General features: G+C 36.9%; 1 protein-coding gene across 1 annotated transcript in view; it reads left to right on the top strand.

Moving 5' to 3' along the window:
• The window catches only part of LOC150077456 (dynein axonemal intermediate chain 7-like), a 325,962-nt gene extending 318,659 nt beyond the window's left edge, over positions 1 to 7,303 (top strand). Inside the window, exon 19 of the mRNA XM_090385907.1 lies at positions 7,152 to 7,303. Coding sequence (XP_090242033.1) covers positions 7,152 to 7,289 — 138 coding nt within the window. The 3' untranslated portion in view covers positions 7,290 to 7,303. The remainder of the gene's footprint in view (positions 1 to 7,151) is intronic.
• The last annotated feature ends 9,117 nt before the right edge of the window (positions 7,304 to 16,420 follow it).

Here is a 16,420-nt window from a genome sequence, read left to right as displayed (position 1 = left end):
GTGACAGTCTTTTGTAATGAGTAAAAAGAAAATTACTGTGGCAGTTAACTTTGTATAAAATGAGTCTGTTGCAATTCTTCATCAATATCATCAATGATATTGATGAAGGCATATTAGGGTGGTTAATGACAGTATGCTACTGCAACGGGATTTTGAAAAGTTAAGCAGATTGGCTGAGAAATGGCAACTGAAGTTTAACATTGATAAATGCAAGGTACTGCATATTGGTAGTAGTCACCCCATGAAACGTACCAACTGTGTGGTACTCAGGGTAGTGGAAAATGAAAACACACTGAGGGTAATTGTGTAGCCAGATATGAAGTTCTCTGAGCAATGCAGACAGGCTGCTAGGGCAGTTCATGGGGTTCTGTCAATGATATACAGAAATTTTGCTAGCTGGGTTAAGGAGGCAGTGGTCTCAGGTCACATCTTGAGTACTGCATACAAGTCTGAAGGTGTCATTTTAGGAAGGATTTGGAGCTGCTGGAACGAGTTCAGAGAAGGGAAACGAGATTGGTGAGAGGAACAAAAGGATGCTCTTATGAGATCAGGTGCCTGGATTGTGGGGAATGTTATGTTGGTGAAACGAAACGTCGGTTCAAAGATCGTCTGGGGGGGGGGGCATATGAATGCAATAAAGATTGTGGATTATGGGAAGTCTGCTGTGGCAGAACATTTTTGGGAGGAGCACCATCAAATCTCCCCAGACAAAGCTGTTATCGTCGACCAGGCACATAGATTTTGGGACTGAAAATGACTCGAGAGCTTGCTGATTTGTTCCTCTGAGAGCAATACCATTAATAGAGACAGGGGAATCCGCATTCATCTCCTCTTTGAGCCGCGGTGGTTCTTGGATAGGATGAGCGGTTCTGCATTGCACGCCCCTGAGCCATTTCCGGTTCCAGTGCACATGAGGAGAATACTGCCCATGCTCCTGTAGAACCACGTGCTGAGAACCGTGAGCCTGCTGATATTTAAGGATGTGCCGTACGATAAACCTCACTGTTGAAAAAGGAGGCGGATACCTCTGAAAGCTACGGTGTTTTAGCGCTTTTATCATCCTGTGTTTTATCTACATTGTTTTATTGTAAATAATTCTTTGCAGTTTAAAATTTCATATTTTATTGTACAGACAGTTACCTTTTTATTAGTTTTATCCGGTGGAATTTTATCATTCTATTTATTTCATTTATCTACATCATTATTTTAATATAACATAACATAACACTATTTATAATTTTAATAATGGTTGGTATATGATCATGCAGTTATTATGAATTACACTATCAATACATGTGTATGGTTGGTTGTACTGTTTTCAAAACTGTTCTTTTGTACATGCTGCTGTAGAAAACAAACATCCAATAAATCCCCAAAAGCCTTGCTAGTGAGTGGCCAACCCACAAGTTTCGGTCAATATCTGGGAAATTAAAATCCCTCATTATAAGACAATCCAATTTACTGGCCCACTCTATTTCTCTGTACAGTTGTTCATTATACTCATCCGAGTCATTAGGCCTATTAACACACTCCTACTCTCAATTTTGCTTATGTCACACCAAACTGACTCAACACTGCACTGTCCACCCATGTCAACTGGCTGCACTTCCTTAGATTTTGCGTTTCTTAACTAATACATAACCCCTCCCCCTTTCTATCCTGTCTATCCTTTCTGTACACATTGTATTCCCTAAATTCTAATTCTGCACTGCTTGCCTGTGTGACACCATGTCTGATATCCCAACAATATCTGCTTTGATGTTTTGACCAACACCTCAAATTCATCAAATTTATTTACCAAATGCCTAGCTTTGGTGTCGCAAGTATACATGAACCTGTCCTTATTCTTAGCTACCCTAACACAGCCCACATATTTACTTGGTCTACGATGACTCCTGGCAGTTTCTGAAATCCCCTGTACCTTGTTTTCCAGGCTGCTGCTCATTCCAATAGAAGCAGTGCAAGAATCACTTTCACCTCTGCCAGTGCCTACTGTTAATTTATTAGTCCATGTTTCCCCCAAGCTAGCAGTTTTCTGACCCACCTAACACTACCTCAATAGCATCAACAAATATTCTTGCACCCTTTATATTTAAGTGTACCCTAGCCCTGTAGAAGTAGTCTCTCCTTAATAACATAAAACATCTTTTGTGCATACACACACGGTTTTTCTTACATTTTATGCTGTTTTTGTGCTTTCATTTTCTTTATAAATCTACCCCCACATATCCATCTTTCTCACACCTTGGGGGATGGAATGCAGTGGTACTTACGGTACTAAATATCTAATAATTAAAATTAAGTGGTTTAACGGTTAGTAAATATCCTGGTTTGCACCCTTTCACATTCACAGATATACTTTCATTTATTCTACTGCCATTTGTCCCATTTACTCAGTTCTTTCCTGCTGCACTGCTCACCTCGGGCACTTCAACTTACTAATACTTTTCAGATAACGTGCAGCGCGGCTACCGATCTTGCAAGTGGAGGGGGGTGCAGTGTGTGTATGTTGTTGTTGTTGGTATGTAGTTGAGATTGTGTTAATATTTCTAATAAATATATTGTTGTTAACTATGTATTCTTGCAGCCAGTTTCATTCATTCCTTCTCTCACTCCCATTCACCATAACACTCATTCACTCTCTCTCTCACCAAAACTAACATTCATTTCCTTTTACCACATTTCCCATTTCACGCTTTCATTTGGTGCCCAGCTCATTCACTTGGTTTTTCACACTCTTTCATTCTTTCCTTTCATTCATTTTTCTTTCATTCTACATTGCATTCCCTTCATGTGCCCCCCTAGATCCCTCACTAGGGGCAGGGTAAACCTGGGGTGCCCTTGTCGATCCGGTTTAGTCCAATTTGTTGACTAAACTGGAATTCTTTAGAACAGTGAGAATTCCATCTTCATTTATTTTACTAATCCTCAAAGCCTTGCAAACCTCAGTCAGATCATCTGAGATGCCTGGTTGCCAAGCTCTGTAGCCCACATAATCAGAGTCTTTCCTCATAAGGTCATCCTTCTGCCGATCTCACCATTCGAGTTGTCCATCTTTGGACCATTTCAAGGAGCTCAGTGTCTTTTTCAGATGAGGTCTTCATACTTGAACACAGTATTCCAAATGTTGTCTTAAAGTTGTCTTATAGGGATGAATTATCAGATCCCTATCTCCACAGGATGGCATTCGATAAATAATTGATAGGGTGGCATGGGCTTTCCAGGCTGCCTGTTTACACTGTTCAGAAAACTTCGCATCTACCTGTACTGTAACCCTCAGATCCCTTTCCTCCTCCTCCTCCACTGTTTTTAATTCAACCCCACCAAAGTGTATAATTTATTTGTCGGTTGCTATTCCCCAAGTAAGGGAAATTGCATTGAGCAGAATTAAAACAGCTGCCACTTTTCTGACCATCCTGAAGGAGCACTGCTTGGCACCAATCATTAATAACTCTACCAATCTTTATCAATCTTTGAGTCCAATGTTTCAGTACACTCCCTCAGACTCCCTCAAAACTACAGGGTATATGCCATAAACTCCAGGAGTCTTACTTGCCTTTATGCTCAAAAGTTTTTCTAATGAATAATCATCTATAATTATAACATCACTAATTTAATACAGCTTGTCCTCACTCGCACAGCCTTTAGGCTGTGCGAGTGAGGACAAGCCGTATGAAATTAGTGACTTATCAGATGCAAAGTACCTTTCAATTCATCTGCAACATCAGCTGGGTTAACTAAGTCTTTCCCACACACAGTGCACAAAGGTCCATTCTGATTCACTTTTTTCTTCCTTGTATTCACATACATTAAAAGTTTTTTGTCCCCATTCTTTGCTCTCTTAGCCAGTGCTTTCTCATACACAGCCTTGGCCTCTCTGACCTTATTTGTGGTACTTTTCATTGCTCTGTAATCATCCCATGCTATCCTTTTCTGCTCTGTTTGACCGGCCAGCAATGCAGTCACCCATGGACTGGAGATGTGCAAATATGACCCCAATCCACAAAGGACAATCAAAGGGAGACACAGGTAATTACAGACCTGTTAGTTTAACTTCTGTTCTAGGGAAATTAATGGAGGCACTGGTTAAAGAAGCATTGCAGGATCATCTAGACAAGACTTCAGTTATAGCTTGGACACAGCATGGGTTTGTTAAGGGGAAGTCTTTTCTGACTAATTTGATTAGATACTATGATGTAGTCACAAAGGAACTGGATGCAAAGAATAATTTTGATATCATATATTTGGATCTTAGAAAAGCCTTTGATACTGTTGCACATGGAAGACTGCTGCACAAATTGGAGCAGTGTGGCATTGGAGACAAATTGCTGCTATGGATAAAGGGATGGTTGAGTGGGAGAAGACAGAGTGGTAATCAATGGGCACCGCTCTTCGTGGACTAATGTTATTAGTGGGGTTCCTCAGGGTTCATTGTTGTTTTCTGTAATTTATAAATGATATTGATGATGGTATATCAGGCTTAATGTCCAAGTTTGCAGACGATATGAAGGTTGGCAGGGTTGTTAATGACAGTACACTGCTGCAACAGGATCTAGAAAAGTTGAGCAGATGGGCTGAGAGGTGGCAAATGAAGTTTAACATTGAAAATCTAAAGTACTACATATGGGAAGCAGTACTCCCACAGTAATATATCAACTCTGTGGTACCACGCTGACAGTGGTAGAGAATGAAAAGGACCTGGGGGTAATTGTGCAGGCAGATATGAAGTTTTCTGACCAGTGCAGACTGTCTGCAAGAGTAGCTCATGGTGTCTTGTCAATGATATACAGGAATTTTTCTAGCAGGATAAGGAGGTGATTATCCCCTTGTATAAGGCAATGATCAGACCACACCTTGAGTACTGTGTACAGGTCTGGAGGCCTCGTTTTAAGAAGCTGTTGGAACGAGTACAGAGAAGGGCAACAAGATTAGTGAATGGAATAAAGGGTTGCTTTTACGAAGAAAGGCTTAAGTTTTGCAAATTACAGTGTCTGGAGACTAGGCACCTGCGAGGTGATCTGATTGAGGTGTATAAAGCCTCGAATGGTTTGAGCATGCTCAATGCGGATAGGATTCTTCCTTTTGCTCAGGATAATCACCTGAGAGGGCATAAATTCAAATTGAGGAAAGATGGTTGTAGGATAGATGTGTGGAAGTTTGCCTTTAGCCAGCGAGTGGTTGATTGGTGGAACAAACTTCCATCTGTCGTCGTAGAAGTTGATAGCCTAAATAGATTCAAGGCAGAACTTGACAGACTATTGGAGTGAGTGGATGGGTGAAATAAGGGGTTTTTTTTTTTTTTTTTGGCTGATAGCTTGCTTTCTTGCATCATGTGCCTTTGATAATGCTAATTTCGGCATCCTCCTGCAGTATTTTCTTAAAAGTATGTATGCATTCATGGCTTCTATGATTTTTGCTTTAAAATTATTCCATAATTCAAATATATTTGCCATCCCTCCGCAATCTGCCCAGTTCACATATGCCATATAGCACCTTAAACTGTCAAAATCCCCTCCTCTGATGATAAAATCAGTGCCTTTACCTTTAACTACTGCAACAACATGTTTCTTCATCTTCCAGCTGACAATTGCATGATCACTTCCTGACACTGGTTCCTTTACTTTAAGCCCTGTGATGCCATCTGATTCTTTAATAATGATGAGATCAAGAATATTCTCAACCCCTAGTACTTTCTCTAACCTTTTGGTACAAATAATAATCATCTAGTTTATATTAGGAAGTTTTTTCCCATTGTGAGTTTCCTCTCCCACTTATTCCAATTATTCTAGGACAGATTAAAGTCACCCATAATAAGACATACGTGCATGCTTGCCCATTCCATTTGCATATAAAGTCTCTCATCATATTCTTCACAATCTTCTGGTCTGTAGATTACTCTCACTCTCATTGTTTCTTTGCTTCTGACTAACTCACACCACGCAGATTCTGTGCTGGCAGATGTAACTTCAGACTCAGCAAATGCTCTTTTTGCACTTGGACTGTTTTTGATAAGAAACATGGCCCCCCTCTTATCTTTCCTAAATACATTATACATACTATAGTATAACTTTCATTACCAATTTCCGAGTGGCACCACATGTCTGTTAGCCCTGTTATATCATTATTAGTTGTCCTAACCAGGAGTTCAAATTCAGCCATTTTATTGACAACATTCCTGACATTACTGTAGGCAGTTGGGACTAAGTAATCTTCTGTAGTTTACTACCCTGACACATACCCCTTGAAGTTATTTAGATTTGTATCCCAAGCTATATCTTCCCTCTCCTTCGAAACATTATTACCCTCAGAACATCTTATCAACATCGGCTGTTGTGGCAACAAACAAGAATTCGTGAGGCGAGTGCAAGCATTATTTTGACCCATATCATCAGATAAATGCAGATCTAAATTATCCTTCTCCCCCTAACTAGCAGTTTCCCTGAACCCTTAGGGAATCCTCAGTGATACTGGCAAAAATCCTTGCACCACCTTTGTTCAAATGAATGCCATCTCTGCCAAATAGATTCCTACTACCTACAAATGCAGGCCACACTGATAAAACTTTCTTCCCTTGAGCCTTGCAGATTCCCTCAAGTCTCCAGTTAATCCACGAGGCAATGAAGTTTCTGAATCAGTGAATTTAGGCTGCAGAATGAGCCATGGCTTCTTAGTTCACCAGGTCTGATCCTACTTGATTTCTTCCCCCCCCTCTCAAAAATGCAGTCCATTGCCACAGTCTGCCAGTAATGAAAATCAAAGGACAGATTACTATTGTTAATCCACAAGTAATACTTGATACGCTCCTTACAGTGTGGAAGGAAATTGAATTTCATTGGGATGTCTGCAGCATCACCTCCATTTCCCATATTACACATCTGTAAATTTGATGTATTTATTTCTCTTGATTATCATATCATTTGTTTTCCTTTCATATGAAAAATAGTCATAAATGTTTGAATTTGTAGAACTATTTGTAATCACCCTGTGTAACTAACTTTTATATTATTGTATATAATGACTATTAGAAAAACATAAATTTTCTATGCCTGCTGTCTTATAATGGTATTATAAAATTTGTAGATTGATATACTACTTAATATATATATTTTTTTCTTTTTAATAAGCTCTTGCTAATAGTAATTTACTTTTAGTTTTTTGGAGACATATACCATCTTCTCATGACAACAGTGTCTGATGACTCTCGGAAAAAGGTGGAAGAAAACAGTGCCTACTTTTACAGTAATGTCTACACAGTTCTTTCCCTGTTTAAGCCACTTAGCTTTTCTTGAGTTCCTCTGGAAATTGCAAGACTGCAGCTGTATGTAAATATTAAAGCAGTATAGTGATTATCCACATGAAATGAATTAATGCACAAAAAAATTGTGCACTTCTTGAATAAAGAAAATTATTAATTTATTGACATCATAATTTTAGTTGTTTTGCTCAATTACACACTCCTTTTTATAAGTTATTGCTTAAAATACAATTAAATATCTAGAAATGTGACAATAAAAATGACAACATGCAATTTGATGACAAAGACAGAGATGGACAAATGGGAAATGTAAATAGCAGCACAACTAGTAGGGAGATCATCTCTTTATATGATTAATTCTCCCAGCATAAAAAAAATAAATAAAATTACCCCTCTTGTTTTTCAGCTGTGGAAATATTATAAAAGTTGGCTGAGTATCTGTATAATATTCAGTGACATGGGTCAGTTCTGTTAATATGGTTAAAAACCAGATAAACTTGCATACAATTATACCATAATTTATTAAACTAAATAGAATTACTATAAAAATATAGTATTATGTTTACAGTTGTGTACATACATGATGGCAGCAGTTGTGTTTTAACAGTGGTACTCCATATATCTGCATCTAGAGACAGGGAGGTTGTTGTTCCTTTATATGAGTCAGGGATGAGATGGAATTTGAAATATTTTGTTTAGGTCTGGAGTTTACATCTAAAGTAAGACATTGAGCTTCTTGAAAGGGTCCAGAGATGAATGACTTGTCTGATGAGAACAGTAAAGGGATGTCCATATGAGAAAATACTATGAAGATATGGATTATAGAGCTTGCAAATCAGGTGTCTTGGGGAAGGAATGGTGTAATTTTCACATTGAAACAGGATATAAAATCCAGGTTGAAATACAACTCACATCAACAGTATCTGGAGTGGAAGGTCAGGGAACTAGAATTCTGGATTTCAGGAAGTTAATGTTTTGTCCACATATTATTGACCATTGGAATAAACTTGCCTTCTGGGTGAGTGAGGTTAACAGTTTATCACAATTTGAGAGGCAGTGTAGTGGTACTTTCTGGTAATGAAAAGAGTATGATATGAGTGGATAACATAACAGACAAGTTTTGTCTTCCTTGCATGTTTCTGATCTATGCTAATATGAATGATATGTGAAGTGGAGCACTAATTCATGAAATTTCATTTCCCTTTAGCTGGGTGTGTATGAATTTGAATTCTAAATTCAAACGTATTGATTTCATCAATACATATAATGATATGAGATCAACTTCTGATGAAATCAGAAGTTCCCTTGACTTAGGAACTTCCCAGTGATTCTGTTGTCCTCCAGATTAGCACCACTCGAATTCAGTGTCCACAGCTTAAGCTGTTCAAAGTTATAAACAAGGTTGTTTGAAGTTTTTTGGAAAATTTTGCCATTTTTTTTTTTTTTTTTTTTTGACTCAGTTAACAAATGAAATTGTGTTCAATAAATAGATAAATTTTCAGTCATAGTCCCGTTTGTTAGCTTATTTTTAAATTTAGTTAGCAATTTTGTAAGTTAAAACTTAACATTCTTAGGGCTATTCATATAATATTCGTACACCAAATCACAAATACAGTGATTTGGTGTGAATATCGTATCGTGGAACTGGGATTTTAATTGTGGTAAATGAGTAGCTAGAAGGTTCTGATCACTTAGGTTGGCATATTTTTTTTTTTTTTTTTATTTTAGCTAAGAAATTTTATTTCCTACATCACCCATCAAATTATAAATTGTTTAGTTCCTCCTCAAATTTATTCCAACAAACAACTACCCTCTAGCTGAAAGCAAACTTCCACAAAACTATCTTGCAACCATCCTTCCTCAATTTAAATTTATATCCTCTCTTGCTTGCTTGTCATCTGAGAAAGAGGAAGGATACTGTCAGAATTTAGGTTGCCGAAACCATTCAAAGGAAGGGGATTAAGATTTAAACAAAAATTTTGTCTTTTAAAAATTTGTTTAAATTTAATTTCAGTAATTTTGCAAAATAAATTTTCCTACAATATTTTGTAAATTTAATTCTCAACTTTTCTAAAGTATTTCTGCTCAGTTAATTTGTTTCCAGTAGCTTAATTTTAAATGCATTAGGGGATAAAGTTTTGTTAAAAGTTTAATTTCTGTAATACTTTAATTTAAATTTAAATTTTGTCATCGTTCTTTCAAATTTTCCCTAAAGAATGGTTGTCACAAAACCCACTTCAATACATCATGACTTAGATGTGCATTTCTGGTGTGAGTCAGAATTCATTGCTTGTGTAGTCTAAGGCATGGATTCTAAGGTTGTCAAACCAAGCTCAACTGATGTTTCTTTTCTTTGCACCCAATGTAAAGTGTGTACTAATACACATCAAAACTTTGTAGATTGCTTGAAGTTGAGTCACAGAAGAATTGGTGTTTGCCCTAGAAAGAAATGTAACTGGGGGAAAATGTGTGCTTTGCTTCTGCATTTTATAAGAAAGAGCACTTTTCTTATGCTTTATTCTCCCCCCATACATGAAGGCCAAATTTTGTCCTTCGGTCAGAAAATATTGAAAATCTCTGAATAGCTTAAAAAAAGGTCCATCAACTTCAGCATAACTGGCCAACAAAGAACCACAAACAGCTAATAACCATAATTTGTAATGCAAAATGACATAAGATTGATTTTTTTTAAAAATACTTTTTTTGTTCTTTTAATAGCATAATGAGCAAATAAATCGAAGTGCAGAACAATGAAAATTTAAGCATTTAAACTTGCATAGAGCAAAGCTGTGTTCAAGATGAAATGCTTAAATATGTCTTTAATTTCTTAAAGGAATACAGATAATTCTTAACAGATGTTTGTGGTACTTCTGTACCACTTATTTGGTGACTGAATTACTGACCTTATTACAGTGTTATATACTTTATACATTACCCTTCCTACCCTATTGCTCTATGAAATGTTTAAATTTTCCATTATTTCAATACTTTACTTTCATAAACAAAAAAGAAAAAAAAAAAAAAAAATTCTTTGCATTCCAGATTGAAAATAGGCTATGTATGTTTTATGCTACCTTGTTTCTGTATTGGAAAACAAATGTAAAAGTTGATCATTATAAAGACATGTACTGATATCCAAAAGTAAAATTGCTGTTTAAATGTAATTCCATAAATATTTTTATAAAAATATGACACCCCTGATATAATTTAAATAAATTTCCATTTATACTTGAGGCAGTGAAGGCCAGAAGAATTTAGTCATGCAACTAGTTTTTCAGTGAATCAGCTATCACTTGGCCATGCATTTTCTGTGGAAGTGTACAAGCTCAATCTCAAGTGTGAATTTATATTCCAGGACTGACGCCAGTCCTCAATAATGCAGTATATCTGAATATGACATTAAAATACTATTTCAAGCTCAAGAACATGCAAATCAGGAGGATTATGAAAATGCCCACCACAATGATACTGCTCATTTCTAATGTAATGTAGTGCAGATTAGGAATTATTTCTATAGAAATGCAAAGTGAATGTCTGGAAGATTCAAAGCAGGTGGTGGCTACTAGCAGGGCAGTTTCAAAGCCAAGATATATGGACCTTAATTGTATTAACAATGGGAATTTCATGGTTCTTGAAACAAAAACACAAGAAAGGGCAGATGTCCTGAAGTTCAATAATAATTATCTAACACTTAAAAGCAATTTGATCACCAGGCAGCTCTTGTCAGTGGCCCAGAATGACCATTACAGACTTATACAGAAAGTTTCAGGAAAGTGGACTTCTATACAAGACAGTCCAGTTAGTGTTCTCCCTCCATCTGTTCAACAACAGAGCTACCTGATTTTGTGCAGTCTCTGGAGCCATGACCTGTGGGCTAAGTCAAGTTCAGCCTGAAACTGACTTTTCAAATGTCTTCTCTTCTAGAGAGAGCATGTGGAACATGTTACTAATCCTCAGACATTAGGGAAATGGATTGGTATTGTAATGGTGGTATGGAGATACATTGTAATGAATGGCTGCACCATGTTCACATTTTTGAGGGAGACACTTTGACTGTCCAAAGGTATAAGAACAAGTCATATGTGAAACTATTGACATCACCTTTGTAGTTTATGAAGTTCTTCTATGTAGGATTTGGCTGATTATTAGTAGTTCTGGCAAAATTAAGAAAACAAGCAGTCTTATGTAGTATAGATGCCAAAAAAAAAAATGTAGTACTGATCAGCCAAAAAAAAATGTAACTAAAAAGTAAGCAAGGTCGTGTTCCCTCACTTCATTTACCTGTTTCTCTCAAGTATTTGTCAAAACCCTCCTTAAATTTTGAATAATATAAATTTATTTCCTTCTACATATGCCACCAGCTTTTAGTTCACTCAAACCTTTCAGTCTTAACACCTCAATCAGGTCACCCCACAAGCCTAGTTTACAAACTCTTAAGAACTGAAGTCTCCTTCATAAGAATGCCCTTAACAAATTTCATTATTCTTTATGCAATACTGAAGATGTTGCATAAAGAATAAAGAAACTACTGCTGCCTAACCATTGGTTTGTATAGTGGAATAATTACCTCTGTTGTCACTGGCAAATTCCTATATATGCTACCTTCCAAGAAATATCCAGATATCCACTTTCATAGTCCATTGAACCATCCCAAAAATGAGACTTGTATATAAAAGGAGGCATATGAGCCACACAAGTTAGTTGTTCTCATTGTCACATATAAAGCCTAGGTGACCTGACTTCAAGAGCAGTGTTATTTTCATATGTACCATTGTTGGCTTGTTTATTTACATAATTAAGAAGCAGGATATATCAATACTGATTATTAATAAATTGAAATAATTCTTGCAAACGACTTCCAAATAGTGCAACTCTGTTAGGTTTTACTGTTGACTCTCTCTGGGGATGCTGGTGTACTTCTGCAGCAAAGGTGTTAGTATTTAGGTTTGAGCTCTTTCTAACTGCTGAAATAATGAAACTTTACACTACATTTTGAAAATGCTCACAGCAGGGCCTCGAGTTTTTAAAAGATCTGGTGACAACTGATTAAAAAACATTAGTTACTTCTGGTTGACTGTGGACAAATGACATTTTTAAAGGCCAAAGCCCAAAGATCACTGGGTTAACAGCATTCTCAGATGGTTAACAATAAAACCTAATACAGAGTGACACTATTTTATAGTACAGTGCAACCTCCATACACTGTAAGTATGATCATGTGACAGGACTCTTAAAAAATTACTTACTGTAGATATCCAGTTTCTCCCCTCAGCTAGAGATGCAATAAAAGAGTGCACCAATAGAACACCAATTACAAACAGCTACTTCTGGAGAAGAATACAGCTACCTTTTGACAAGTGCATTATATTCAATTACAAAGCTAAGGGCTAACCCAGACAAAAATATACACGAACGGACATGGGATTTATGCATAGCCTATGATTTATGGAGAAATCATGTCACATCACTACAGCGCTATGATAGCCTAGACAGTTTGCTTTTGATTTAATTTTCTAAAAACACAGTAAATTCTAGGACACCAGAGATAAATACAGTCAGTCCTCGTATAACACGTGTTTACACTACACGAATTCGATCATACACGATTTATAAATAGGGGAACGATATCTTATATAACACGAACCGAATTCGCGTATGCACGATTCGCTTTTGTGTTTACAGGAAATGGCAGTCGAACGCAATACGATAGGAATGAAGAGAAGATTCTGAAAATGTATTTATGTTTTTTATATCAGTGAAGAGGAAACACATTTCATCATAATAACGTAAAAACCAACACAATTCCAGCTATCGGTATAATCGCAAACAAATGCAATTAGATCGAGTTTACTACGAGTTTTTAAGATTCCACTAGCAGAACCGCAACTGGAAATTGCTTTTATTGTTTTATGGTAGAAACCCCTAGAAATGTGCGTTAGTAAAATGTGAGGTGTTAATAGAGTATCTCTGCCTTTACGGTGTTGTTTTTTCAGTTGCTACACACGCGCAGCTTTATGTGTGCCTCCTCGTTTTGTAATTGTGCTTTATTCCCTAAAAATGAGTAAAATACTTAAAAGGTGTGAAAAGGAAGTGTCCTGGTGAAGACACTGCAGATTCAGAGAGAAAAAGAAAAGCAATATCGATAAACAGAGGCAGACTGGGTCAAAAATTCTTACCCGGGGAAAATTTATAGTGGCCTCATACTATGGTTTATGGCCAAAATAACACCGGCCTCCAGCCCACCGGGGTTTCCCCGGTAAGGCTTATGGCCAGTCCGCCTCTGTCGATAGAGAAAAAATATGAAATTGTGAAACACTTTGAGCGAAATGATAGACCATGTGATATTGCACGTGCTACAGACCTAAATGAGGCAATGCCCGAGAATTACAAAGAATGCAGAGAAAATAAAAACAACTTTCATAGCAGGAACAACTCAAAGTGTAATTAAAATCCATTAGATTAAGACACAATGAATTGGAAGAGATGGAATATCTGTCATCTGTTTGGATAGAAAATCAAACAAAAAACATGTTTGCTTACGATAGAAGCAAAAGCATATTAGCAATATTTTATTACGTAATAGTCATAATAAAATATGTAAGTATTTTATTACGATTATTTATTGTATTTGGTAATGTTTTGGTTACAAATATGTGTTCAATCTTGGGAGGTCGGCACCTAACCCTATTTTTCCCATAGGGCCTGTTGTTTATATTGCACGATGGTTTCTAGGAACACAACTATCGTGCTATATGAGGACTGACTGTACACAGTAAATATTAATAAATCAATAGGACTGAAGTAGTGACCACCAAAAAAATATGCAGTTGAAGAGAAGTTAACGATTAATTTAGATTACAAAAGTGGCAAAACAAAATGCAGTATATTTCGAGATTGTGGAATTCCAGAAGAATCAATCCACAGTTGAATGAAAGAGGAAGAAAAATTGTGTTCATTCATACACTCCATAGAAGATGAAGTAGCCCTCTAACAAAAGAAAACTGGTCATTGTGAAAACAGATATTGATTTCTGTTTTCTACAGAAGCTTAGTGGAGTAGTGATAAATGGGGTAAATTTGAAAACACAGGTACTTAAATTCCATAAGCTAGTTGGTGGTGAATTCACAGATGTACAATTGTGACAAAACAGTGCTATATTATAAACTTCTCCCTGATAAGTTAGTGGATATTAAAAAGGTGCCCAACAAAGCAGGCATGAAAACTAACAGAGAATTATTGTGCATAAACAAGACTGGAAACCACAAGCTAAATCCATTGTACATTGGCAAAAGTCAAAGTCCCCATTGTTTTAAACATGTCAGCATGAAATTTCTACTTGTGATTTATAAAAATAGCAGCAATGCTTGGATGATTTATTATATTTTTACTTCATGGTTTGAAAGTGAGTTTGTACCATTGGTGAGACACCACTTGCTTTCCAAATAACTTGAAGAAAAGTCTGTTATTGTTGGATCACTGCCCCAGTTCAACCTTTGGCTGATATCCTGAAATCAAAAGTTCGCAAGATCAGAATAGCATTTCTGGCAAGGAACACAACTGCACAAATTCAGCTCACAGATCAGGGCATTATTTGAGCCTTCAAAGCCTACTGTCATAATGGGCTGCTTGCTGGTGTTGTGAACTCAGAAATTCAAGTTCTAGATTTTCTGTAAACATTAACACTGAAGGACATTGCATACAATATTGGATTAAGTGGGAGAAAGTAAGCTTTCTCCCACATTAATCCAATATTGTATGCAATGTTATAACAGACTGCTGGAAAAAATTTATCGGTAAGACGAGATCACTAATAATAACCTTGAACTAGCAGCATTTTCAGAACAAGAAGCAAAGACTGCTTGTAACGTACTTGGTGGCAGTCTTGGAGCAAATGACCTGGCTGCTTCGATTGAGATGGATGCAGAAACTCCAACTGCACATTACCTGATTGAGAAGGAAATCACAAGTGGGAAGACAATTGACAAACAGAAGTCCAGTGACATAGGGACTGACCCAGAAGATATGTGGATGGCTCAATGTCATCACCTCATTAATCAAAACTTTAATGAGGGGTGATGACATGGTTAGAATGTCATGATAGTGAACATGGGTAAAATTTTTCGGCTATAATGCACTTTGCTTGCAATGCAGGTATTAAAGTAATCCCTGACACCCGTGTTATATCAAGGTTGCACTGTATTTCAATTTGTTGATTCACACAATTGCTGATAGCCTGCAGCATCCAAAGTCAGTTATCATGAAATGGAAGTGTGATGCTCAGTCCACATGTTGCTTGGAAAGGATAGAGATTTGTTCCAGCAATTAACTACCTACCAACTACCCGCTGGCTAAAGGAAAATTTCCATGCATCTATTCTACAATCTTTACTCAATTTGAATTTATGCCCCCTTCAGGTTTGTAATCAGAGAAAAAGGAAGAATCCCATCAAAAAAAAAAACATCTCATACATCCATTTGCTCTAAAAGTTTTTCCAGTTCTCCCTTGAATTTATTTAAGCTATCAACTTCTACAAAGACGGATAAAGGTTTGTTCCAGCAATCAACTACCTGCTGGTTAAAGGCAAATTTCCATGCATCTATTCTACAATCTTTCCTCAATTTGAATTTATATCCCCTCAGGTTTGTAATCTGAGTAAAAGGAAGAATTCCATCAAGCACTGAGTCTGCTTAAACCATTCAAGGGCTTATACACCTCAATCAGATCACCTCACAGGTGCCTAGTCTCCAGATACTGAAATTTGCAGAACTTAAGCCTTTCTTGGTAAGAGGATCCCCCTCACTAATCTTGTTGCTCTTCTCTGTACCCATTCTAGCAACTCTACTTCCTTCCTAAAATGAAGCCTCCAAATCTGTACACAGTACTCAAGGCGTGGCCTGTTCATTGCTTTATACAAAGGAATAATCATCTTATCCCTACTAGCAAAATTCTTGTATATCACTGACAAAACCCCATGGTCTGCCTGCACTGCTCAGAAAACTTCATATCTGACTACACAGTTACTCCCATATTTTGTATTCTCTATCACCCTGCACAGTTGGTACATTTCTCTGAGGTTACTTCTACCCATATGCATTACTTTGTATTTGTCAATGTTAAACTTCAGTTACCACTTCTCAGCCCATCTGCCCAGCTTTTCTAGATCCT

Source organism: Mastigoproctus giganteus, chromosome 12 (genome assembly GCF_048544385.1).
Source record: "Mastigoproctus giganteus isolate SK-2022 chromosome 12, ASM4854438v1, whole genome shotgun sequence".
Taxonomy (NCBI): Eukaryota; Metazoa; Arthropoda; class Arachnida; order Uropygi; family Thelyphonidae; genus Mastigoproctus; species Mastigoproctus giganteus.
Note: the sequence above shows the minus strand (reverse complement) of the source record. Positions and strands in the feature narration are given on the sequence as shown.